The sequence below is a fragment of the Moschus berezovskii genome, chromosome 12, assembly GCF_049115385.1.
Source record: "Moschus berezovskii isolate FMDL1 chromosome 12, NW_MosBer_1.0, whole genome shotgun sequence".
Taxonomy (NCBI): Eukaryota; Metazoa; Chordata; class Mammalia; order Artiodactyla; family Moschidae; genus Moschus; species Moschus berezovskii.
In genome coordinates, this window is record NC_142471.1 from 1,381,800 (window position 1) to 1,408,988 (window position 27,189).

Below are 27,189 nucleotides of genomic sequence, written 5' to 3' on the forward strand. Positions count from 1 at the left end.
AGTGAGAGTGTTTCCTGGTGTTTGGAAACTTCTCTTTTTTAAGCCTCCCTTCCTGGGACGGAGCTGCATCCCTACTTCTTTTGTCTCTCTTTTTATACGTTTTTTCCTACCTCCTTTTGAAGACAATGGGCTGCTTTTCTGGGTGCCTGATGTCCTCTGCCGGCATTCAGAAATTGTTTTGTGGAATTTACTCAGCGTTCCAATGTTCTTTTGATGAATTTGTGGAGGAGAAAGTGGTCTCCCCGTCCTATTCCTCCGCCATCTTCCTCCCTCCCCTCCGTCTGCTACAATTAAAAGCCTTTGTTTAGTGATGATCCTTCAAATAAGTCAAGTTTATATTTTGGCTGACTAAAAAAGGGGTATCAAGAGAATTCCAACATAAATTTCACAAAGATAATGTGTAAGAAAAAAAGCAAGTATCCCAATTGAGAAACAGGCTAATATTACATAAGAAACATAATTGCATAATTTATTTAAGAAATAAAACGGTAGATATAAAAAATGAAAAATCTCTTAGTAATTAAGAGAAATTCAAAACAAAACAACATTTCACCATCAAAGAGGCATTAAAACAAAGAAAATCAGTAATAAAGTTGATTCACTGGAGGGAAAATAAATTTGTACAATTTCTGGAGGGCAATTTGTCAATATTTATATAGATCCTTAAAAACCAACAGGATTTTCTGATAAACAATACAAATTATGGGAATTTATCTTATAGAAATAATTTAAGACAGAAGTAAAGATTTGGCTGCATGTATCATCTGTAAAAGAAAATTTGGAAAGAATCTGACATCTATCATGGGGGATTTATTAAATAAAACAGCTGCATCTGCTCAGCAGATTACTATGCAGCCTCTACAAAGTGTGTCTAGTATCTGTATAGTCCTCAAGATGTTACTAAAATATTAGCCAGGAAAAAAAGCCAGGTAACTATAACAAAAAAAAAAAAACATTTATGACCCAATTTGGCAACTATACATTTGCTTAAACACACATCTACATATATGTATGTATGTGTATATATATATATATATATATATGCGTGGGTGGAAAGATGATTGTGGTTGTCTGGGCAGCTAAGACAGGGGATATTTCTACATTTTTTCCTTTATTTCTATTTTCTGAGGTTGCTACAATGGAATATATTGCTTAGGCAATATGAGAAAAACAGGAGTATTTAATATTAAATTAAAATTTAAAAAAGAAGAAAATACAATTCCAAAATAAACTACTGTGTGCAGAAGCAGCAAGGACAAGGAACCCTAGGACTAAAATTTCACCAAGCATCCACTTGCACTGTAGGGGCCACTATCCCTGCCCGGAGCAGCCACCTGGCTGATGCCAACCACGTCTCAGCGCTCCAATTTGCCCAGCTCCATCCAAGGGTGCAGGAGGAGGGCATCTCCTTGGAAGGAGGGCAGGAAAGCCGTGTTTCAAGAACATGCCCCATGTTTCTTGAAGAACGTAAAAGGCAAAGAGATTTAAATTGGGCTTCATTATATAACCATGTACCTGAAGTGAAAAAAACAAGTTTTACATAATTCCTAGGGACTTCCCAGGTAGTACAGTAGTTAAGTATCGCCTGCCAATGAAAGAGACACAGGAGATGTGGGTTCAATCTCTGGGCTGGGAAGAGCCCCTGGAGTAGGAAATGACAACTCACTTGAGTATTCTTGCCTGGAAAAATCCATGGACAGAGGAGCCTACAGTCCATAGGGTTACAAAGAGTCTGACATGATTAAGCAACTGAGCACACAGTTCCTAGCAGGGAGAGGGGACCTTAAACCACTGGACTGAGACAAAGAACCACATTCAGAACAGCCATAAGGGAGATTTGGCAATTTTTATTCAACTCACCAGGATCTATTTTCAGGATGCCATTGTAATGTTTAATGCATTAAAAAAAATACATTAAAAAATATTCGGTGTGAAAAAATAACTGCAAAAGGCAATACATATTATATAAACCCCAAAGGATTTTGCACATATTTCAATGCTGTGAATTCACGCATCGGAAGCCCTACATCCTCTAGCTCGCCAGGCCCAGGCCACGGTGGCATGTCCTGGCGCAGCTTAGACAGCATATCTTTTCTCTCCTTCATGCTTGGCCTTGTGGTACTTCACATAGTCACTGTGTAGCTCCTTGAAGACGTCCCTCACCCCCAGCTGCAGCGAGGCCCGCAGGAACTGGATGTCAGACTCAATGCACAGGTCCAGGATGAGGTAGATACCCTCTTGCAGGAGGACTTTCACCGCCGGATACAAAGTGACCTGGGATGAAGGGATACACTTGTCTGTGAGAGCGAACAGGCAGATGCCAGGCCCTAGAATACCTGATGAGGGAGTCCAACTTTGGCCGCCAATTTGAGAAAAGATGCTCCTTTTAAAATGTCATTTTGCACGTATTAATTGAATCTTCATATCTTAAAAGTTTATATTTGGAGGAAATAGAGGTCAACTCAAGCCAACAAAAACCTGGAGTAAAACATCATGAAATCATAGAGGTAGCTTTGCTATTCAGTAAATGATGCTTCTGTGCTTACCAAGGGTGTTTAAAAACTGGAAGCTTTAGATTTAAAAATCATATACTAAGAGTCACCTTATGGGTCACATTCTTCCATGTGGCCAATCTTACTGGAAGCTATCCTACCTGTGGGATGAGGGCAGCAAAGTCACCACTTTCCCCCAGAGAAGGGCAGGCAGGTAGCATTCTTCAAGCAGATCCCTGATAGATCTCGTCACAGGGTCCAACGTCAGTTGTAATTTCTAATTATCATTTAATAGGTAATTTTAGTTCTCTCAACCAATAACACAATGGGCCCGAAATCCCTAAATGATCAGAATAATTTAATCGGTCCCTGTGTCCAAAGAGGCAATCCTTCCAAAGAATCTGGGTTAACCAAAATCTGGGCTACAGCAGGAGAAGTGGGAAGTCCAGCTCTGGAGTGACCACATCTGCTACTGGCACAAACTTTCAGATCAGAGATTCAGACTGGTATCTGGACAAAAAGGCCAAGACAGCAGGCACTGCTCACCCTGCCAGGGCCTCGCAGGCTTCAGCTGGACCTGGGCTGCACAGAGTGTGCACACTGCAGCAGCTGCAACCAGAAGCAGCAGGAAGGTTTGGGCCGACAAGCCTGGGGGGCAGCTGGTTCTTTATTAGTGTCCTGATGACCTAGCAGCTCATGCCTCTCTGCAAACAAGCAGCTTCTAGTGAGGATACAGTTTATTAACTAGAAGAAGTGTGATTCACCAAGGTAACCTATGGGAGGCAAAGTCCTAAAGAGACGATTTGTTTCTACTGCTAATGATGCTATTCTTCACAGTTATGGTTATTTTCACAATAGCTCAAAAAGCATTTGACAGATGATCACCTTAATTAAATTTTACTATTTTATAGATGATAAGAACATTCAAGGAGAGCAAGAGGTCTGTGATTCCATACTAAGGTATTAGGGGAAGAAAGGAAAAATGAAACAGACAAACTAAAAACAGAAGTCCTTAACTTCACTAGCTGGAGTGAGAACTTGCTCACTCATTCACTGAATCATCACTCACTAAACAAATAATCCCCCTTCCAAAGGCAAGAGAGGCACAGTAATTTCCCCAGGGGCAGAACAGATATCTGAACTGAGTGCTAGAGTTCAGAGGTCGCAATCCTTTTACCTGGCGTCTCCTGGTGAAGGCAAAGCCCAGAGCACGGGGTGGGATGGGGTGGGGGAACAGGAAGGCAGTAGGATCAGGACAACACAAGCACTACACAACTTTACCTTAGACAACTTATTTAGAAAACAAGGCAGGGAAGCCAGTTTCTACAACACTGGCCAATGAATGAAAACACTTCTAGGTAACTTTTAAAAGGACCCTAGGCCAGGTGAGTAGTGCAAACTATTTACCCAAAGCTATCAATAAAGAGGGAAAACTGTAAATCTGATCTATGGGTAAAAGAGAAGATAAAAGTGACCATAATTTCTGACACATACCCAGGGTAACACAACACTGCACGGAAGGAACAGGGTCTTCAGCAGTGGCTGCCTCTCCCTGACTGCAGCTGTCTCACTGTCATCAGCCCATCACTGACACACCTTCACCCATGGCACCTGCCTCCAAACGCGAGGGGAAGGTGAGCTACCCCTGCCATCCATCCTGTAATTAAAACAACACGTCTTCCTGGTCTCGAAAGATTTATGGTCCTCTCAGTAGAAGCTGCTAATGCACACGGAATACTTTCTTCACTACCAATTTTAAAAATAAATAAAAGGTAAAACATAGACTGTCCTGCCAATGGATTCTGGGACACAACTCCCTGAGATAATTCCCAAAGCCTTTGGTCTTCAAGATTCAAATCAAAAAATAACTGATAAATTAGATATGTATAATGAGGCTGGTATGCGAAAGACTTTTCATACAGTAGATCTCAGGATGATAATCAGTGACTTCATGCTTCAAATTACAGACTCCCATCTTGTCCTTAGGTAAGTGATACTATGGTCAGTTCTTCAGCTTGTGTTCCAACAAAAGCTCCCACGGTAAATGACTGCTTGGGAAATATCAAGAGTCTATAAAAATGCTAAATAACTGCAAGGAAACCAAACTCCAAGCCCACATCCCATTCAAAGGATAACTTGAAGGGGCTCTTGTGTGCAGCTCTGGCTCCAATACACCTGCCTCCCACCCACCCAACCACCTGCCCACATGATGGGCATCTCCACTGACTGAGGGAGCAGGGTTGGGGCTGTAGAAACGCCCTGAAACAGGGTCAGGACGGAAGCCAAGCCCACGCCAGGCTTTCTGAGGAATCCCATTCAGATGACCCTCCTTTGAGGAAATGCTGACTCCTCTAATGTAACACTTTACCAGCAGCTCACCACCATTCTTACAAGATTCACAACAGGATATTCTATTGAGAGCAAGATATACTACACAAATGAGAGATATACACCTGAACATACTATACTTTAAGCCTCTGACTTTCCATTTAAACAAATAAGACATGAAGTCTTACAATGAACTTACTATACAGGTCACAGGGTGTCTTGTGGAATTACAAAAATAGCACATTGACACATCAAAGTGAGATCACTGTTGAAGAATGAATGAATTATCCAGAAGCCTAAAGTCAGATGAACTGGGACTATAACCTTTAATCTGACTGAACAAGTCTACCAGAATCTTTCCCAGGTCACCTACTTGAGAGCAGCCAAGTCACATGCACAACGAACCCTTGAGCCCCTTGCTGCGAAGGGACCCTAGGACCTCTTTCTGTCTCCTGCTCTAGGACTTGGATAATATTTCATCTCCCTCATGACCCAAGAGACCAAGCAAAACAGGCCTAGGGTTTGTGCTGGAGCAAGAAAAGGCCTAATGGTGGCTGCAGGAGCCAGTAAGCCCCGTGCCACAAGTCTCTGCATCTTTGTATAGCCCTCTCAGTGACCCTGCGGGGCTGCTGCACTTGCGGGGCAGCTGCCACCAGGGAGGACCACCAGGCCCCATGGGTCACACTGCCAGAAGGCCTGTGATCGAGGGCTGTGAACAGAAGTGCCTGGGGAGGCAGGAGGCTCAGCCTACCTTCTGTGCCTCTACCACATACTGGGCCACCATGAAGGGGGAAAACACCCGGAACTCCTCAGCCCGCGCTGCCATGTGGCTGTACATCCTTTCCACCAGGCGGGCACACTCCAGCACCGTTGGCAGGTCCTCTGCACTTCCTGCGGAAGCAAAGTGTTTCCAAACCTATTAATTCAAAAACCGTGCATTTTAACTCTTCTAATTTTACACTTTCAACATAGCCCCAATTATTCAAACCTTCTGTTTTTGTCTTTTTTCCCTAGACTCTTTAATTGACTCAATTTGAAGACTGAATTAGGGGGAGACAATGCATCCAAATATTTATCTATATTACAAAGAGAAGAACACTTACAATACTCAAGAGTCCATGGTTATTTTTTTAAGAGATGAACTAGAATAACCAAGATTTTAGGATGAATCTAGGATTGCTATTGTATTTAAAAAGGAGATGGATATCTAAAAGAAAAATTTAAACGGGGGAAAAAAAAGAAAAATCATCTTAAAAAAAGGCTTTTGATATCAAATGGTTCTAAAGATAAGATGTGTCTTTGCCTCATTAAGCTTCAAAAGTTGTCTGCTAAGTCACTTCAGTCGTGTCCGACTCTGTGCGACCCCAGAGACAGCAGCCCACCAGGCTCCCCGATCCCTGGGATTCTCCAGGCAAGAACACTGGAGTGGGTTGCCATTTCCTTCTCCATCAAAAGTTGTCTAGGATTTTTTTTTCATAGCTGGATATATATATATATATATGACTCAGCTAACATTACTAGATTTACCCAGTTTCCCAGATTTATTTCAGACTCCTAGTTCTTCTCACCCTAGAGTGCCAGGATCACCCAGGCCTTAAGAAACTCCTCCTCGGAATTCTAACAGTCTGAAATGTACCACAACCCAGGATACACATGCCCCCTCAAATCTGTCACAGCAGGGTGGGCCAGGTACCCAGGCATAGCAGAGCAACCTCCGTGGTTTTCCCTCAGCATAGTAATATACTGTTTTTATTAAATTCTAGAAAATGCAAAAGCATATAATGACAGAAAACACATTGGTTGCTGCCAGGGGTTGGGGCTGGACCCCAAGAGGCCTCTTCTGGGGATGAAACAAATGCTGTTTTAACTGTCATGGTGCTTTCCTGAATGAATTTGTCCATCAAAACTCACTGAAGTATGGACTTCAAATGAATGCAGTTTCTCACACATATGCAACAATGAGCTTAATTTTTGGAATGCACAATGCCTTTTTTAAAACATTGAATATACATACAAATATCTTACACATGAGCAATTTTTGTAGGTGAATGCTATTTTATCAAAGTACATCAACTGTTAACATCACTCCACTGAACATTTCAATAAGTAATACTTATGAGTGAGCCTCTTTAGCTTCTAATCTATACCACATCTTCTCTCTTGAAACTCTGGAGACACATCCAGTTCACACAGGAATTCCTGGCACCTGTTATTTCAGTCCAAATTTAACATGTGGTCATTAAACAGTATAACCACCCCCCAAAAAAAATAACCAACTAAGATGCTCTGTGAATAAGCCATGAACACATCAGAGAGCCCAGTCTGGCCTGACGGGAGGTGACTAGGCCACACCAGCAACAACGAGGCAGAACCCAGAGCCCAAGATCAAACTTGAGGGCATGCTGATGACCACATGCTACACATACCCAATCCACCCTGACTAACAGCCCGGGACCAGGTCTTCTGCCACAGTGGATGGCACAGCCAGAACCAGGCTCTTGCTCTTGAGTTCAGAACTGATCTCAGCGGACTGAGCAGAGCTGGGGTCACACCCACGGCCAGCACAGGGGCAGGAACCTGTTTCTAAATCCTGTTGCCAGACAGACTCACAAAGTCACATGAGAATGCAAAATACCTAATTGTGCTACTAGCTGACTCCAAAATTAGGTAGAATAATTTGGGAATTATAGTCAGTAATAAAGCCACCTTTTCTCTTTCTGCAAAATATAATTGGTTAAGTAGCTTAAATCTCCAAGTCTAAACCCATTAACGTGATTCACAAGTAGGGATTACCACCATACACTTGGGTGATTACCACCCATATATTTCTAGTCCAGAACTACTGCCTTGGGGTTTCCCCCATGATGCCCTCCAAGCTGAGCTCTCAGGCCCTCCTTTGTAGTCCCGAGCACCCAGCACACCCACCCTTGTGCCAGGCACATCACACGGTATGTTCATGCTACACAAACTTGAAACAGCACAGTTTAGAGAGCCTCACTGTATATGCAAATTTCTAAATAATGAGAATCTCCTACAAATTAGAAGTTTAGCAAGAATCAACCGATTTCAAGGCTGGAAAATCAGCTGTACACATAATTTATGCGATTGCCATATGGCAGTTTGCTTCACTGTTAAACAAACACGACCTTGCCGAGATACAGTGGGAATGGTGAGCTGAAGAGACTCCACCCTTTTATAAGATGAGTGATGAGCTGGCTCGGCCACTGCCTGCTCCCCTTTAGTCTCCCCACTGACCTACAAGTCCAGAAATAGTTCTTGAATCCACACGCTTTTTTTCCTCCAGAAAAGAACTATTTCAGTTAGGGGATGTCAAATGCATTCACTGCTGTGGATAGAGTAAAAACTGTGACAGTTTTTTTATTTTTAATATGACATTTTATAAAACTGTTCTGAGTATTCCTTTAATGATCTGAATGAGTATCTTATTTAAACTTCACTGAGTTGTTTAAGTTGGGTGGTTTTTTACCTTTGGTAACATGTGTGGCCAGAGACACCTATAAAATAAACACATTTGAAATTGTGCATAATACCGTTTCTCTGAATTACCTTTATCTTTCTGCCGTCCTTCATGTATAATTGAACACACTAATCTATGAAAACAGTTCAGGAAAGAAGGGATGGTTTTCAGCATTACCTGCAATAAGAGACAAAAGAATATAAAAATATGTAGGCCGCTGTTTATTTCAAGTTTCACTTTAAAGGAAGTTGTATTTATTTCCTTCTTAACTTTACCCATCGGGATACCCAAAATAGTTGCAGCAACTCCTTCTAGCCAGGACTTTCTAGGGAAATGCTCACTCTACTTACTTAACTGCTTTACATCCTGTTTTCATGGTTGGAGTAGGGCTCCCACACTGCATAACTTTAGGAATCTAATGAAGCCATCCAGTTTAGAATTTGCTGAATCTGTCTTTTACTCTAAGTTGTTTCTAGTGCATTCTGGATATGGGTAGAAACAAATAACAAAAAGTACAGTAGCCAATGTATTCAAGTATAATGGGCACTAGAGACAAAGATTACATAAAGCAAACTCATTTAAAATGAGAAACAAAATTTCTCATTTTTTAGCAATGAAAATGTCTGGCTGGGACTTTATCTTGAAAAATGATATCTAAGTTACAAACAGGATTCTTTTATACTCAACCGTCCTGAGATCTCAAGATTGCCGGGAGAAATATCAATAACCTCAGATACGCAGGTGACACCACCCTTATGGCAGAAAGTGAAGAAGAACTAAAAAGCCTCTTGATGAAAGTGAAAGAGGAGAGTGCAAAAGTTGGCTTAAAGCTCAATATTCAGAAAATGAAGATCATGGCATCTAGTCCCATTACTTCATGGCAAACAGATGGGGAAACAATGGAAAGAGTGACAGACATTATATTTGGGGGCTTCAAAAATCACTGCAGATGGTGATTGCAGCCATGAAATTAAAAGACGCTTGCTCCTTGGAAGAAAAGCTATGACCAACCTAGACAGCATATTAAAAAGCAGAGACATTACTTTGCCAACAAAGGTCCATCTAGTCAAAGTTACGTTTTTCCAGTAGTCATGTATGAGAGTTGGATTATAAAGAAAGCTGAGCGCCAAAGAACTGATGCTTTTGAACTGTGGTGTTCAAGAAGACTCCTGAGAGTCCCTTGGACTGCAAGATCAAACCAGTCCATCCTAAAGGAAATCAGTCCTGAATATTCATTGGAAGGACTGATCTGAAGCTGAAACTCCAATTCTTTGGCCACCTGATGCAAATAACTGACTCATTGGAAAAGACCCTGATGCTGGGAAAGATTGAAGGCAGGAGGAGAAGGGGAGGGCAGAGGATGAGATGGTTAGATGCATCACTGACTCAACGGACATGAGTTTGAGCAAGCTCTGGGAGTTGGTGATGGACAGGGAAGCCTGGCATGCTGCAGTCCATGGGGTCACAAAGAGTCAGACACGACTGAGCAACTGAACTGAATTGAACTGATTCTGAGATCATAATCAAACCAAGACACTGTCAAACAAAGCAGCCACAAGCCACACGTGGCTACTGAAATTTAAATTAAAATTCAGTTCCTAGTCATACAATTTCTAGCCCACATTTCACATGGTCAAGACATGGCCAACAGTTCACGTGGGAGATACAAGTACAAACACCCCTAGCACAGGAGAAGTTCTACTGGACAGCACTGCTCTAAGGCTCAGGGTGAACAATGAGTGAATCAAGTGCTAGGACTCTTTTGTTTGATACAGCTTATTCAAGCAAGATCTGGAGAGCATAATATACCATTCTTTATGTCAGATCATCAACTTCTGCAGCATGTTCAGAGAGAGGTCATCTTGCCAATTCTTTCAGTGTGTCACCATGTTTCCTGAGGCCCTCACTTCATCCTCTGACATCGCAGTGATGAAAAGCACACAAATCCAAGGTCAGACCATCTGAGCTCCCTCCCTGCTTAACATGCAGTCCTAGACAGAGCACTGAGTCTTTCCGTGCCTATTTCCCCTTTTGCAAACTGAGGATAATAACAGGTATCAAAATCTCAGAATGGCACCAGTTGCTGTACTGCTGGGTACCCTGGCTGGGCTCACTTTGTGCTGTTCCCTTCAGATCTACCTGAGCAGATTCTAGCCTGGGGTTTGAATCAACTCTTTTGTATCACCTACTACACATATGCATATTAAAAAGCAGAGACATTACTTTGCCAACAAAGGTCCATCTAGTCAAGGCTATGGTTTTCCAGTCATGTATGAATGTAAGAGTTGGACTGTGAAGAAAGCTGATCGCCGAAGAATGGATGCTTTTGAACTGTGGTGCTGGAGAAGACTCTTGAGAGTCCCTTGGACTTCAAGGAGGTCCAACCAGTCCATTCTAAAGGAGATCGGTCCTGGGTGTTCATTGGAAGGACTGATGCTAAAGCTGAAACGCCAATACTTTGGCCACCTCATGCGACGAGTTGACTCACTGGAAAAGACTCTGATGCTGGGAGGGATTGGGGGCAGGAGGAGAAGGCGACAACAGAGAATGAGATGGCTGGATGGCATCACCAACTCGATGGACATGAGTTTGAGTGAACTCCGGGAGTTGGTGATGGACAGGGAGGCCTGGCGTGCTGTGATTCATGGGGTCGCAAAGAGTCAGACACAACTGATTGACTGAACTGAACTAAACTACACACAGGACTCAACGCGTGGGCCCTGCTCCCCGCAATGTGCCCACAGGCTATCACAGGTCACATCCTTCTTTATTGCAATGCCATGTTGTTATCCTTGCCAGGTCTCTCCTACTATTAAATGGTCTAATTCTGCTCAATGGCTATTCATCATTGGTTTTGCAGGAGATACACACAGCTTTCCAATGTTACTTTCAAAAACTGCATGAAATCCCACAGCTTTTGCAAGATCTGCAGTTCCAGTTTATAATTGATCGGTATTGACCTCTTCCCTGGTGGCTCAGACAGTAAAGCGTCTGCCTACAATGCGGGAGACCCAGATTCAGTCCCTGGGTTGGGAAGATCTCCTGGAGAAGGAAATGGCAATCTACTCCAGTATTCTTGTCTGAGAAACCCCATGGACAGAGAAGCCTGGTGGGCCACAATCCACGGGGTCACAAAGAGTCAGACACATCTTAGTGACTAAACAACAACTGTAAAAACAGAATAATTTCTAATGGGCTTCCAGAAATACCTACTACACAGATGTGTTTCAAGTGTCAGATTCAACATAGGCTGATGTGAAGGTCACACTCTCCTGTGCATGAGAAACCACTTGGGCCCTGGAAACCACTGGAAGCAAAAAGTCTGCCTTGCAAATCCTTACGCTCCTCCTGCCGCTGTTCTTCCGAAGGTTGCATTTCCCTGCCCACACACACCCTGCCCTCCTCACCTTCGGGTGACACTGCAGGATTGAAAAGAGCACGTTGTGTGCCCTCGAGAAGATACGCCCATAATCAAGGGGCTTCAGGTGGTCCAAGGGCACGGTCAGCAGGACACTGAAGGCCAGGCTGACATGGTGCGGGTTGCTGATGGTCCCTTCCCCCTGCCGCAGCAGCGCAGCCAGGACATCCAAGACAGGCCCCACCAGAGCCAGGGCTGATGGCTGCTCCTGACAAGCCTCTCGGGTCTGCAGCTACAGGGCAAGGAACAAGGGACAGAAAATGAAGGCAAATCTCCAGGGAAATAGCCCCAAACCCGAAGTGACAGAGGTAAGAAAGTCCAGACTCCAGCACTGACCAGGTCCCACCCTAATCCCTACCCACACCCCCACCCTCTTCCTCCCAATGCTCCCCCTACCCACAACTAAGTACAAATGGGCTGTGCCCACTAATGCAGATTCCCAGTGAAACAACAAAGCCACAAAACACGTCAGAGAGAAGGCTTAGACCCTATGCCCTGAGAATGTGCTAATCCAGGGCAATGCTCATGCAGCACAAGTTAGACTCAGAGCTGATGATGACATAAGCACAAGCTGTAAGCACAGTGCTTACAGCTGACTTCAGGACGCAGCCCCAGAAACACACTCTGCATAATAAAACCAGAGCATGACAGAAGCAGAAGCAACTGAAAGGCAGAGACAGGGGTATGCACAACCCAGAGGTACTCACCGTCAGAGCCGTGACCATCTGCGGGCACGCGCGCCAGAATAAACTGGCCTTCTCTTCACTGCATGGACAGTTCAGGAGTAACTTAACCAATGTCGCAGCTGACAACACAGCCTAGGGGACAAGGGAAAACACTAGCAGTGGAAGGAGCTGGCTCCGGAAGGAGGCCCATCTCAGGAAGCAGGCCAGTCACGGCACTGTGACAAAGCAGAGCCTGTTAGAGTCCCATGCTGGGGCGGGAGTTAGACTCGGCTCCGGTCAAGTCCTAAGAGTGACGCCCTTTACACCACCTGAGGGAATACAGGAACTAGGTGGGCAGAACTGTGGCAAAGAAGAGCCTTCTCCACAGCACCTCAGTAAACCAAATACATAAACATGCCAGGACAGTGAAACAGAAGAGGCTGCAGAGATGTAGATCAGAGGCCCAGTTCATCAAGGTGGCATCAAAAGAGGAGGCCACCGTACCTTACCCATGAGATCCATCTGTGCTTAGGGATAAAAAGCAGGGCCAGAAGGAAACATGGACAAAGTGTGACAATTAGAACAGGTGCCATGACAGGTGATGGTTTTAAACCATGAGAAGGGAAGGAAAGTGACTGGGACCCACGTGGGTGTCTCACACTGTTAGCTCGAGCCTCATGGTGGCCCCTTCCTCCTCTCCTAATGTTGTAGCCGCCCCCACCACGAAATCCTAGCTTCTGCGCTTTGCCCTTCCTCCCTCTGGCCAGACACCCCTACTCTCTCTACTGAGATCCACTCCCCTCTCCACCTCCCTGAAGGTTCTGTCTCCCCATCAAGGGTCTGCTCACTGCCCACCTCCTGCCATCCATCTCCCCACTCACTCACACCCATTCCACCTCTCCCTGTCTCCACAGCAACACCCCCAGTTCCATTCAAATCCTCTTTATCTTTCTTTTTAAAAAATAAATACTGCATGCAAGATCTGTTTCTTGACCAGGGATCAAACCCGAGCTCCCTGTAGTGGAAGCACAGGCTCTTAACCACTGAACTGCCAGGGCAGTACCTGACAGGTGTAAATGGAAGTTCGTGGGTTGTATTCGCTGGTTGGCTGAAGGGAAGCCCAGAGGCATTCTCAAAGCTAGGCTTTCGGAGCTGCAGGCACACAGTGAAAATTCCCAGAGAGGCAAGCACATGCTGTTGTGGGGGTGGGGCTCACATGGAGGAGAAGCAAGCTCCCCCTGTTGCCCCCAATCTGCCCCCCACCAGCTCTCCTCCCACTCACATCAAAACCCAGCTCTGGGTGCCAATTCTAACCAGGAGTCAAGAAAGCGCTCATGAAGCAGAGAGAGCCTGGGACCCATTGAGCCCCTAACTTTCCTCATCCTGTGCAAGCGACAGCCTCCAGTCTGGTGCTCAGGCTGGTCACGGGGCCAAACTCGAGCACTTTGGCTCTGCACAGAGGCTCCCTGGATACACTGACCTAGTGTGAAGTCAGGGCTTCGTTAGCAATGACCAAGCAGGCTGGGGGCAGAGGGCCGAAGGGCAGGTTACTACCCTGAGAGATTCTCAAATGGGAGCTGGGCTATGTGACCAAACCAAGTAACATTTTCAGAAGTATGATGTGAGTGATCTCAAACAATGCAGAGTACAACTTAACTTTTTAATATTATGAGTGTGTGCATGCTATGCATGCCAAGTCTCTTCATTCGAGTCTGACTCTATGCGACCCTATGAACCGTAGCTTGCCAGGCTCCTCTGTCCATGGGATTCTTCAGGCAACCGTCTGGAGTGGGTTGCCATTTCCTTCTCCAGGGGACTTTCCGACCCAGGGATCGAACCCACATCTCTTACATCATCTCCTGCACTGGCAGGCAGGTTCTTTACCACTAGGACTATCTGGGAAGCCCAATAGTATTCCATATAAGAACACAGTTGTAATTTGAAAGAGTTCCCCTTTGGAAAATACGGCCTCTGTGCATTGAGGACCTGGGCTCCCCTGAGTCCACAGCTCCGTCCCAAACTCCCGTGGTGCCTACAGTCTCTGTTGGGTTGATATTGCACGTTTGTGTCGTTTCAGCACTGACACAGGCATTTCTAACTTTTCCATTGAAGCAAAAGGAGCAACCCACCTGCAGATCTGCTCTCCACAGGTTACTGACATCCAGTCCCTGTAGGATATACTGCAGCCACATGCGGAAGTCCTCTGTCGTCCCAGCCTCTAACATTTGGGTGAACAAAGCTCCCAAGTGAGGCTCAATCTCCTCAACTACCTGAACTGGAATTGCAGGATCTGTGAGGGAAACAAGACTGCTAAGATATGGCAGACAAGATGAAATGGTGTGCACTCAGTAAAGGCCCGCATCTCAGAGACACGGAGATAGTCATGGTGCAATTGAAAGAGCAGGGCACACTCACAGCCCGACACCACCCTCTCACTCCCAGCCCGGTGCCCTGCCCACAGCACCTGTGCACCCAGCGTGAAGAGTCCAGGATGATGATGGCGATGTTTAGAATGGCTTACCTCTGGACCGTGGGAGACTGGTGACTGGCAATCACTTCCTGCTTTTTTCTACTTTTCTTATATTCTTTTATGAACTCAGTAGGAGCTCAGGGGTGGGGTGGTACTTTTACATAGACGGGGATGTTGAAGGGATGGAAAGAAGCCCAGGCTCATGGAGCCTGCCTGCTGCAGTCACCCCAGTACCCCTACTTAATGCAGGACAGTCTTACTAAGTACACCCAGGGTCCACAGGTTCATCAGAGAGCCCACAGTCAGCGGGCTCAAGGCCCTTTACGATCCGACCCCAGCATAACTGTTCCAGCCAGCAGATGAGCCCACCCTGAGCAAGTCCCTCCTGTGCCCCAATCTGTGTTTCCTACAGGCAGCACTGGGGGCGGGTGGCCAGGCCCAGGGCTCTGACAGACAGCATCCAGGTCCAGGTGTCCCACAGCTACAGGATTCTGGAGGCATGCCCTCCCTGAGCCTCAGCTCTCTCATCTGTGAAATGGGTGGGGCATCACCCACTCTTAAGAGTTGGTCAAACACTGGACGGCTGAACACCAGCATCGTGACTTCACTGCTCTCCCCTCACCCATCTCCCCCAGGAGGCCCTGCCTGCCAGAGTCCACTGTGCTGGTTGCTTCAAAGCCTTTCCTCACCCTGTGACTCAAGTAATTTGTGTGAATGTCTGTTTACTAAATTAGGTCAAAACCAACACCTCATTCATCTCCAGAGGAAGACACAGTTCCACACATATAGAAAAAATGTTTAAAAGTAGTGGTTTTTTATAACTGAATCGAGGTAGTCAATTCTCCTGTCAGACAGCATTTCTTACAAATGCTCATTTTTTCTGAGCTGAGACCTACTTGACTTGCGCCCGAGGACCAAGGTGGTCACCTGAACCCTCCCTCTTCCAGCCCAAAGCCCCGGGCCACCCTTCTCAGCCTTTGCTCCAGACCTCTTACCACCCTGGTCCCTTCTAGAGGCGAGTATAGCCTCTCAGGTGCATGAGGCCTGCCCCCATGACAACACTGGCAACACTCAGGCCTGTGATCTGGGGGTGCAGTGGGGTATGAGGCCTCACCCCCCGGCCCAGCTCTGTCTGGGGTAAAACATACCACAAGTCCAGGGACACATAATTAGGACTCAGAGGCCACCTCCAATCACAGGCGTCTCAGGGATAAAGGAGGACACTCCATTCTATTTAACAAAGGGGAAGGGGGCCAGAGCTTTAGACCACCAGGGGCCATTTCTTAAGACACTGGTTTTAAATGCTCTAACAGAACGTGTTAAATGAGTTAACAGAAGACTGAATTTTACCCATTAAGAAGGTGACACCATTCCCTGAGAGAGTCACTGCCAAAGTGAAACAGAACACAGAACATGTGACCAAGGCCCCCCAGTCAGTCCACACCCAGAGCAGATCACAAAGGCAGACAGCAGCCCTCTGCCCTGGCTGTGGCCCAGGAGGCCTCTCTTCCTACAAAGCCCAAGAACACCTGTGTGTGTGAGCATACCACAGCCCCAGCTCGCCACCACAGCCTCCCCACCAGGGAACAGAGAGGGCGGTGTGCACTGTGAGGGCTGGGCTAGGCTGGCGGGCCCCCCGCCCCACCTCAGAGGATCCTAACTAGCCTCCACCTCAGTAACAAGCAAATAAGAAGAAAGCAGGCCCACAGCAACTGGGAACACTGCTACCCCAATGAGATCAAGTCAGGGATGGACTCTGGTCTGCTAACCTCTGACCTGGGGACAGAAGGGAGTGAATTCTGCATGAAGACACTGGCTGGGGTTTTGGTCCTGATTAGTTGGCCTGCAAGGGTGACATCCAGCTAAAACACTGCAATGACATCACGGGCCGAGCCGCTGTCCAATCAGGACCCATGGCCCCACAAGGCCAGGACCACTGAGACCTGGGGGACGACATCCGCCCTCATGGAATTTTATGAGGTTCCCTATAAATTAAGTCACCTGCGATTTTAAAAGGTTGGCAGGTTTAATCTTTCTTAAGTCCACCGGTGGTGCTGAAGATCTGACACTGGAGGGCCTACAAACAGGGATGAAGCTGTCTACGTTGACTTCTGGGGCCAGGACAGAAAGACTCAATCAGAGAAGAGTGATTCAAAACTATAAACTAGAACAACCTCCAAAACAAGTGAAGAACTGAAGCGTGAAACAATATATCTAGGAGTCTGCTGTTTGTGTAAAAAGCAGGGAAACAACTGTGAGTAACTGCTCACGTGCACGAAGAAGGGAGACGCTGGAAATGAACACCAGGGAGGGCTACTACCAGCCCCCAGTGCAGTTCCTGCTTCAAACAAGGGGGTGCGCAGAAACTCACCTGGCTACCACTCAGCGACCTATCACCAAAAGCGCTACAGTAGGCAAGTAGCTCAAGAGAAAACGTCTCACCTGCAAGAACTTTTCTCAGAGAATGAAACACGGAGGTACACACAGAATCCTTCTGAGGATGTAGTTCTGGGACCAAAAAGAACAGAGTTAAAAACTGCACAGCTGCCTGGAAAGATGGGGGATCCCCCACTAGGGCTGGCAACTCCAACAGGATCTGAGCATAGATGGTCTGGTAGAGGGTGGTGTAGGCGGACAGCGCTTTGTCTGTCCCTTTGGAAACATCTGTCCAACTGTGCCTGGAGCGCAGGGCCACATCAGCCTCCAGGAGCGAGCCCACGGACGAGATGACAGCGGGTGGGAGGCGGCCCTGGGCCCCAGGGGACATGCAGTGCTGGAGCAGGGTCCCCGCCTGCAGCACCGCCTCCTTCAACAGCTTAGGCAGTACTTCTGGGGCCTCGTCCTGCTGTTTCTGCTCCTTGACTAAAGGCCCCAGCACCTGGCACACCTTGGTTAAGGACACCAGCACAAGCTGCTGGCCCAGAGGAATCTGATTTTCTGACCGTTTGCCTGAAGTCACTTCATTGTGCAGTTGGTGCCCTGAGAGGAAGGCAAGAATTTTCCCAAAATTGAGCCCCAGGCTGAGCTTTCTCTGGATGAGCATCTGCAGGAGCTGTTCTAAGAACGTTCCTAGCACCTGGAGGAATTCCAGCCAAGAAGGGTCATCCACACTCACAAGAAACCTCCGACTGGCTCTGAACAAGGAGGTCAGTGTGATCTCAAAGATGTCGCTAACATACATGACCCTGAGCATGGCCTGGGCACTCCTGCCTCTCTGCAGGCAACCGAGCAGCTGGTAGCACATCCTCAAAAACCTGAGAGTCAGGGAGGAGGAGCAAGAGCTGCCCGGCATGGTGACGGCCACAGACAGCAACAGAAGGAAACAACGCACATGATAGGGCGCCGGGAGGCTGTCCAGCTGTAGATCAGAAAGAACCCCCAAAAGCTGCAGGATGCTCTCCAACTGCTCCCCCTCCAGCCGAATGGGGGAGCCACCCCTAACCAACGAGAGTACGTTTTGGGCAATTTCTCCTCTTGGCTCTACACCTTCAGATCCAACTTTGGCAAATCTCCTTTCCCAGTGAGCCATGATCATGTAATCCTCTTCAAAGAGCCAGGGCAGCTGCTGGCGGAGAAGAGCCGGCTCCCTCTGGGCAGCGACACACAGGATGCTGCTGCAGCGCGCGGTCAAGGCCAGGAAGAACGCGAAGTGGAGGGACTGCATTTCGGGGAAAAGAGGGCTGTGAAGGACGGCCTGGGAGATCTTTCCGAGTGTGATACCTGGTTCCTCCTCCACTGAGCCTTCCTGGGCTTTGCTCACTGGCAAAGTTCTCAGCAGGCTGCTGGCCAGGTACTGAAGGTCATCTGGACCAAGATATGATGTTAAAATCATGAGATTGGACATGACCAAGTGCCAGTGGGCAATGGGATAGGTGAGCGCACTCACTGTCCCAACCTGGCCATCCCACGAAGCCAACGTCCCCTGGGTGACACTCGCTCTCCCAGAGCCCAGGATGTAGGTGGCATCATGCCTCAGAGCACAGAGGGCTTCTTCAGACTGGAAACTGGCTTGCAGTAAGGTGTTCTTCATTCTCTGCAGGTGGAGCTGCTCCAAGCAGTACCGACCGAGGGAGTTGGACTGAACTGTGAACTCCTCTATCTCCTCCCAATGCTTGGCCTCCACGCCCGGTAGCAGTGGAAGGGGGCCTGAGGGCTCTGGGGTGGCGCCCGCCAGGGCCCCGGGCTCAGAGCGGTACGGGCTGCAGCTCAAGCGCAGCATGGTGTCCACTTGGGCCCAGGTGTGTGCGAGCAGAAGCGCTGAGTCGCCAACCTTCTGCTGCCAGAGGTCAGGCGTTGAGGGCCAGGGCTTGCGAAGGAGATCCAGCAGGGGCTTCACGAGGCCCTGCAGCATCCCGTCCATGGCCTGACGCATGCGCCTGACCACGGGCAGGGGTGACCCAGCATCCAGGCTCCGCGCGTGGACCATGACACAGTACAGCAGTGAGCTCAGCGACAGGGACTTCAGGGCCATGTCCTCGTCACCCCGCAAGCCAGGCAAGACCAGAGACTGGAACCGCTCCTGCACACAGGCCCACGTGTCCAGGACCTGGCTCAGTGGCAGCTCCAGGAGGCACTCTTGGAGCACCGCGGCAGGTCCAGCAGTCAGCAATGGCAGCCTCAGCGCCTCGGCTGCGGGGCGGCAGAGCACCCCCAGCACCTCCTCGAACAGCCGGGGTACCTGCCGGAGCTTGGCATATGTCTGGAAGAGCGTGTGGATCAGTGCCTCCTGGGCTTTCTGGGTCCGCAACTCTGTGACTTCTGCATCGATCCACGCTGAAGACAACAGGTCATCCAGGTCTGGCTCCAGGATCAAATGATTCAGGGAGAGCAAAACCTTGAGGCAGCGGAACCAGGCCGGTAGGCAAGCCTGTGGATGGTTTAGCAGCAGCTCAGCCAGACGACGGTAAAAGTGGAACTGAGCCTCACCATGCCGGATTCGGTCAGCAGCGATGTTGTAGATAGTGTTACTGGCCACTGAGTTTAGAAGCTGTTCCACAACCAGGAGTTCTGTGGTCCAATCGGACACGGACAGGGCTTGCCTCTGCTCCTCCAGGTGGGAAATTCTTAAGCAGCCAAAAAGTCGAGGGAGCACCTTGAAGCAAAGCAGCTGGTTCCCCTCCTTGAGGTAAGACTCTACAAAGAGTTTGTACAGCAAGGCCACAGAGTTGGCCACCACTGAAGCTTGAAGGGACAGGTCACAGTAGCCGGCATCCACCAGTCTGGCAATCATAGTGCCCAGGGGAGCTAGAAGATTCTTCATGGCCCCCATCTTTGAGTCGCCTTGCTGCTGATCCAAGAGCTCTTCTTTGTATGAAGGGAGCAGCTCGGGCTGAAAAGCTCCACCTCGAAGCACAGCCTCAATCTGATTCCTAATGTCCCGGCCTAGCGCTGGCCGCAGCTGGCCCTGGCCAGCCTGAGTCCACGTGCCCCCCGAGAGAAAGTGTCTCAAGACCAGGCAGGGCTGGAGAAGGTGCCCAGTCATCTCCCCAAAGGCGCGTCTCGGGTTGACCTGCTGCTGCTGAAGTGAGAGGTAGTGGCCGAGGCTCAGGTGAATGACTTCAAACAACTGGGGTATTATGGCTCCTGGCTGCCGACAGGCCAACCAGCAGAGATGGCTCAGCAGGTCAACTATCAGCTCCTGCCTGGCCGTGTAGATGACAGCAAGGGCAGGTGTTGAGAGGATACCCTGGCAGCAGCTCAGCACAACACAGATGTTCCTCTGGGATCCCGTAAGAGAGAACTCGGCTATCCTCTCATTGATGATCTGAGTATTAAGAAAGAAAGGAAACTCGTCACTGACCCTAAACCCGCAGACACTCAAAAAACACAACACAATGAGCAAACTCACTTCTTGCCCTGATCTTAATGAGAAAGAAATGCCCAGATTAGCACATCTAAATGAACTTGACTTTTCTTTAGCACATCAAAGGAAGGCAGAGGACCTGTCTTAATTCCTATACACATCCATCTCCTACCAATATAAATTAAGAAAAGGGCTCCATGCCTTTATATATCTGCTGTCCCTTTTTAAATAGCAGAGTTTTATAAGGCTTTAAGTCCAAAGATTTCATGTTTTGTTAGAACCTACACCTATAATTCAACTTAGATGCTACAGGTAGCTGGGACAGTGGCCTTTGGTTATGATCCTGTGGTCCAAAACACACTTTTATAATCAGTAATACTGTTTGTATCTTAAAAAGCCAAAACAAAAGGCATTCTTAAAAGAAGAAAACAAACATTGCCAGTTACTACTTATGATAACAGCAAACCCAGTTTACAGCTTTCAAAATTCTGAAATTCACAAAAAACAGAAATCATGAGGGCCAGGCAGATTCTAAACTTCACTTATGGGCTATGCAACTTGCGTCCAGCCTTACAGCATCTGAGAATCAAATTTATCCCAGGTGCTAAGTTATGAGTAGCCCAATGACACAGGTGTGCTTATCTCCATCCATATAACTGCCGGATCCAGAAAAGCTGAACCAAAAATATTTCGTACTTAAATGCCAGCACACTACTACGGTAATCTCCAAATATTTCTGATTATATAACTTTTTCTACTTTTATGCCTGATAAGGTTATAAATTACACACATGCACCATAGTATGAGTATTTCATACAATTATAAAGCATACATAAAAATTAAGGTGACCTTTTAAAAATTATATAAAGAGGTAATATTTCCTTCTCACATCACCTAAGGACCATTCAGAATAGTCCAGTTTGGTGACCGCTGACCTATTATTCTAAAAAGTGACGCAATTCAGAGCATAATTTCAAGAACCACTAAAGCCTGTGAACCATCAGGCATCAACCATTTAATTCCTCTGTTCCCAGCCTCTACTGCCTTTCTCCTGACCACTGAGTCAAAAACCTTTGAGGAAATTCTCATCTAGATTTTGACCTCTGTTCTCCCTCTAGTCCAACAAAAAGGTGCGGGCGGGGGGAGTCATAAAGTAGCATCATTTGCTGGATACCTTTTCTAATTAAAAAGGTAATTAACCAGCTTATGAAAAAGTTCTAATCTTTCATTCAATATTAAATAATATAAAGTGGTTAGTTCAGTCAGTAATGAGAGCCATGGCAGATGAGGCCTGCCCACCGCTCACCTCCTGCTGTGCAGCCCAGCTCCTAACTCCCAGGGGTTAGGGACACCTGGTATAGAAAATGTGATATGCATTCAATAACTATCAATCACTATTATAACTCTAAACGTACTATTTTTTCTTCTCCCCTGCTGTTGTGCTGTGTGTGTACTCAGTCATTTCCGACTCTCTGCAACCCCACCAGGCTCCTCCATCCATGAAATTTTCCAGCAAGAATACTGAAGCGTGTTGCCATTTCCTACTCCAGGAGATCTTCTAGACACGAGGATCGAACCTGCATCTCATGCATCTCCTGCACTGGCAGGTGGATTCTTCACCACTAGCACCACCTGGCGGAGAAGGCAATGGCAAGCCACTCCAGTGTTCTTGCCTGGAGAATCCCAGGGACAGGGGAGCCTGGTGGGCTTCCGTCTATGGGGTCACACAGAGTCGGACACGACTGAAGTGACTTAGCAGCAGCAGCAGCACCACCTGGGAAGCTATCTCCCCTCCTACCTTGATATTTTCTGTATCTTGATATAATTAACCATAAGACAATTAAGCCTCTGGCATTAACAGAAAATCAAGAGATACATGTAACACATACAGGATAACACAGGAAACTGTTAATTACCTTGATGAGGGAAATCTGAAGGTTAATTGTCTTTCCATTCTTGAGGAGGTTCTGCAGTTTTCTGCTATGTAGAATGTTATCTACATAGATCCAAAGCCTTTCAACAATGTCTTCCGTCAGTTCAAGTTTTTTCTTATAAAATGCAACCAACGACTGCCTTGCCCAATCAAGCAATACCTGAATTTGGAAAAAATATACTTAAAAATAAATGAATTTATCAAGAAAAACTCTAGACATTTATAGGGACATCCCATGAATAACCAAATAAAACTGCCAGGGGGAAGAACTTTCTTTAAAACTTATCTTTGGTAATATTATGTTTTGGTACCGTAAAATATATTTATTAAACAATCAATTAAAAAAAAAAAAACTAACTTTGGGGACTTCCCTGGTGGTCCAGTGGCTACGACTCCATGCTCCCAATGTAGGGGGCATGGGTTCAATCTCTGGTCAGGGAACAGGATCCCATATGCCACAACTAAAAGATCTTGAATACCACAACAAAGATCTTGTGTGCCCCAACCAAGACCCAGCACAGCCAAATAAATAAATAAAAAAGAAAAAAAACTAATTTTGCCCTCACCTGGGGCCAATAAAAAGTTTCAAGTGAAACAGTTTCTTCTAACTAATCATTTCTAAATTTTTAAAGTTAAAAGCACAACAATTGCTCAGGATGACCACAAAAAGAATGACACACAAAAGCAAAGATGCAGAGTCAGGAGACCAGAGTTTGTGTCCTGGCTTCTTGAGTTACCTTCAGCTTCATCTCTAAACCTACTTACTGCATACATAAGACAGAGTCTTCCATGAATGATTCACAAATGCTGTATTAGGAGGGCTGAACATAGATAGTTTTCATTATTGTGACATGATTCCTTATTTATAAACACAAGGAAAGGTGGTGAGGCCTCAGCTCAAGACACCAGAACTGTCCATAACAGCATAAATAGTGAAAATGCTAAAAGAAAAAAACTCTCCCGAGAAGGAAAGTGGAAACCTTGATCAAACTGCCTGCCACAGCTGTCAGGTGACACTTAGGCAGCCAAACGATTCTAACAGACAGCCAGATTTAGAACCTACTAGTTCTTCTGGTGCTGTACAAAGTGGATCTCATCATTTCAACAGCGGTAATCCATCTTTGACGCATTGTAAACTGCTTTATCATTGTTGTTTAGTCACTAAGTTGTGTCTGATTCTTTTGCAACCCCACGTACTGTAGCCCACCAGGCTCTTCTGTCCATGGGATTTCCCAGGCAAGAATACTGGAGTGGCTTGCCATTTCCTTTTTCAGGGGATCTTCCCAACCCAGGGATAGAACCTGTGTCTCCTGCATTGGCAGGTGAATTCTTTACTACTGAGGCACCAAATGACTGTATGTTAATCCAATTTAATGAGTTCATCATCCTGGTGTCTCCATTATATTACCAGTTTTTCTTAGTCAGATAAGAATAAGAAATTGAGAAATGTTAACAAAAAACGATGTCTTTCTTGGTTCCTAATCTGTTTCTAATCTACCGCTTTATTTCCCCTTGGGTTATTACAAATGCTAAAGCTTTTCTACTTACCGACCTTTGATTCATCAAGTTCCAAAGATGCTTAAAAAGTCAGACTGCAAGGAGATCCAACCAGTCCATTCTAAAGGAGATCAACCCTGGGTGTTCATTGGAAGGACTGATGCTGGGGCTGAAACTCCAATACTTTGGCCACCTCATGCAAAGAGTTGACTCACTGGAAAAGAGTCTGATGCTGGGAGGGATTGGGGGTGGGAGGAGACGGGGACGACAGAATGAGATGGCTGGATGGCATCACCAACTCGATGGACATGAGTTTGAGTGAACTCCGGGAGTTGGTGATGGACAGGGAGGCCTGGTGTGCTGTGATTCATGGGGTTGCAAAGAGTCAGACACGACTGAGCGACTGAACTGAACTGAAGAATTGCTTATAGAGCATCACTTAGGATTTACAAATAAATGAAACTGCCAACAGACTCAGATCCTAATTCCTGTAACCCAAGTCCAAATTTGTTCACTGATGCACATACTTAGGGCTTCCCAAGAGGCAACAGTGGTAAAGAACCTGCCTGCCAATGCAGGTGATATAAGAGACATGGGTTCAATCCCTGGGTTGGGAAGATACCCTGGAGAAGGGTATGGCAACCCACTCCAGTATTCTTGCCTGGAGAATCCCATGGATAGAGGAGCCTGGCAGGCTATGGTCCATAGGGTCACAAAGAGTTGAACATGGTTGAAGTAACTTAGCACACACCCAAATAATTTGGAATATAAGATATATTTCCAAACATAAAAGAAATGCTGAGGTTTTGTAACGGAAAAAGTTTGTTAGTGAAATATCTATTAACCTTTTCTCACTGAAACTACTTTTAACTGTCTAACCATGCTTCCTTCTCCAACCTTTTCTTTAATCTTTTAAAATTTTAACTAAATATCAATATGCAATTTAATAAGTGATCATTAGTTTAGACCATAAAAATGTAACTTTCACACTAAACTTACTTGTTCTTTATTTGGAAGAAGACACTGGTGGGAAATCCAAGCAAAGTGAGCTAGTTTTAATTTATCTTCCCAGGACGTTGTCTTGCTTTTAAGTTTCACAGAAATGCCAGAATAAACAGCTGCCATTTCGGCACTTTACCTACAATTTAAAGCAATGGAAAAAAATACATTATATAAAGATCAAACTTAATAGGCACCAAAAATGAACATTATGTACCTTATTGTCCACATAACTTATACTCCTTATAAAAAATTCTTCAATGAATTAAACACCATTGGGCAGAAGTCAATATATAAGATGCTTGAGTTCATGAGATTTCTAGAAGAAAACTTTCATGCTTTTCACATGAAAGCAGACAGAAGATGGATTACACACACGTGTACAAGTATTCCTGCTGTGATCAAACATCACATCGTCAGAGGTCAGTGTGCAGGAATTCACTGAAACAAAACCCAAAGTGTTCAAATTACTTGCAAACACTTAAATTACTTTATTTTCACACATGGTTTTAGATTGAAAGTGTTGTTACAGCAAAAATGTCCTAATACATACATACTGTAGACTATGTATTAGGATCCACTCCATCAAACAGTTTAAAAAGATAAGCAGTATTTGGAAATGGTAATATTTCTCCAAGTTCAAAAGAAAGTATAAACCCAGTCCCAATAGAAAGACTTATTTCAGCTCCAACAGTAACTTCATTAATTTACAAAAATAGACTGCTTCTAAAGACTCTACAGAATACAGTTATACCATTAACGCTGGAAAAATACAATACAAAAAAATTATGACTAAAGCAGCAACACAAACATAACAACCACTTATAATCCTATAAAACTGAGGTAAATGTAGCTTTGAGTTTCCTGAAAGTCACAGTAAAAACGGAAAACATATCAGGTTAAATCATTTTCATTATATAAAAGTAAACAAGTCAGTTCCTCAAAGGAGAAAGTTTTCCATGATATTTAATACTGAAATAAAGAGATCCCAGGCGGCTTTGTGGGTAAAGAATATGCCTGCAATGTAGGAGACACAGATTCAAGTCCATCCCCGGGTCCAGAAGATCCCCTGGAGAAGGGAATGGCAACACACTTCAGTGTTCTTGCCTGGAGAACCCCATGGACAGAGGAACCTGGTGGGCTACAGTCCATGGGGTCGCAAAGAGTCTGACACGACTGAAGAGCGTGACCACAGCACTGCAAACAGCAACAAAATAGGACCAATGAAATACGGAGAAAAAATCGCAGCCTCACGATTCTAACTTAAATACTCTCACACGAGAAGGGTTTGCTCTACTGAGAGCTGGATCATTGGATTTTTTAAATCTAAGGGGTCCGAAATTCGGCAGACCTACCTTCAGAACTAATTCTCAATAGGCATCTTCACAAGGAATGAAAGTACACTTCCTCTGTTACAGAGACCAGAACAGTCAAAAGATGTCAGTCTGCCCGCGTGTCAAAACATCCAATATACATCCAACAGTTACTAACTTAACTGTTAAATTCAATGTTAGACAGCCACCACGATCATCACGACAGCTGCTGCAGCTACCAAGTACTTAAAAAGCGGCTGAAGGACTGGCTACAAAGACGCCCCAGACAACCGCCCTAGACCTACCAACCTTGGGCTCCCTGTGACTGCAATGATCTCTGCGAACGGGCGTGGAGAGTCGGGTTGAGGACCACAAACCCGCGAGGACAGCAAAGCCGCGTCCGTCCGTGGGCGTTCACACGCCGAAGCCTGAGGCACTCAAGGACGCTAGCAGCCAGGAGCCAGGCGAGAGGCCGCCGAAGGAGCGACCGGCGGGGAGGGCCGTGCCCTGGTGGGGAGCTCACCCGGAGGGACGTGGTCACCTGGGAGGAGCCGCGATCCACGCGGAGGCCGGCAGGGAGGGGACTCACCTACAGGCCACCCCAGGTGAGGAACACGCAGGCCCCGCCGTGAGGGGCGGCGGGCTGGCCGGAGGGCAGTCCGCGCGTGGCAGCTCTCCCGGCGGTCAGTCCCGGATGGGGCCCTCGCGGGGACTGACGACGACCGCCGGACCGGCTGCGGAGCCACCACGTGAGGGCCTCGCTTCTGCCGCCCAAAGCGGGCCGCGCGGGGCT

The 27,189-nt window shown here is 46.4% G+C and overlaps 1 protein-coding gene across 3 annotated transcripts; it reads right to left on the reverse strand.

Moving 5' to 3' along the window:
* Positions 1 to 479: 479 nt before the first annotated feature.
* Positions 480 to 27,186, reverse strand: URB2 (URB2 ribosome biogenesis homolog). Of its 3 annotated transcripts, none has more exons than XM_055425860.2 (10): positions 26,986 to 27,186; positions 25,084 to 25,222; positions 22,571 to 22,747; positions 17,294 to 20,615; positions 14,511 to 14,671; positions 12,424 to 12,534; positions 11,706 to 11,948; positions 8,388 to 8,475; positions 5,572 to 5,711; positions 483 to 2,274 (listed from the first exon to the last, which is right to left on the reverse strand). In XM_055425860.2, exons 2-10 carry the CDS (start codon positions 25,207 to 25,209, stop codon positions 2,077 to 2,079), a joined length of 4,566 nt encoding a protein of 1,521 aa, XP_055281835.2. In that variant the 5' UTR covers positions 25,210 to 25,222; positions 26,986 to 27,186; the 3' UTR covers positions 483 to 2,076. The 3 variants fall into 3 exon arrangements, with proteins under 3 accessions (XP_088697940.1, XP_055281835.2, XP_055281834.2); XM_055425859.2 differs by having other exon boundaries at positions 26,706 to 27,186; XM_088841814.1 differs by lacking the exon at positions 5,572 to 5,711 and having other exon boundaries at positions 480 to 2,274; positions 26,706 to 27,186.
* Between the last annotated feature and the right edge of the window lie 3 nt (positions 27,187 to 27,189).

Bases quoted from the DNA above. Each gene is read 5' to 3' on its own strand.
- URB2 (XM_055425860.2), bottom strand. From the start codon at position 25,209: ATGGCAGCTGTTTATTCTGGCATTTCTGTGAAACTTAAAAGCAAGACA. The intron at 12,535-14,510 runs GTGGGTTGCTCC...CTTGTCCCCTAG, and splicing joins TGTGGAGAGCAGATCTGCAG to GCTGTGTTGTCAGCTGCGAC. The intron at 8,476-11,705 runs GTGAGGAGGGCA...CTCTTATTGCAG, and splicing joins TCCTGCAGTGTCACCCGAAG to GTAATGCTGAAAACCATCCC.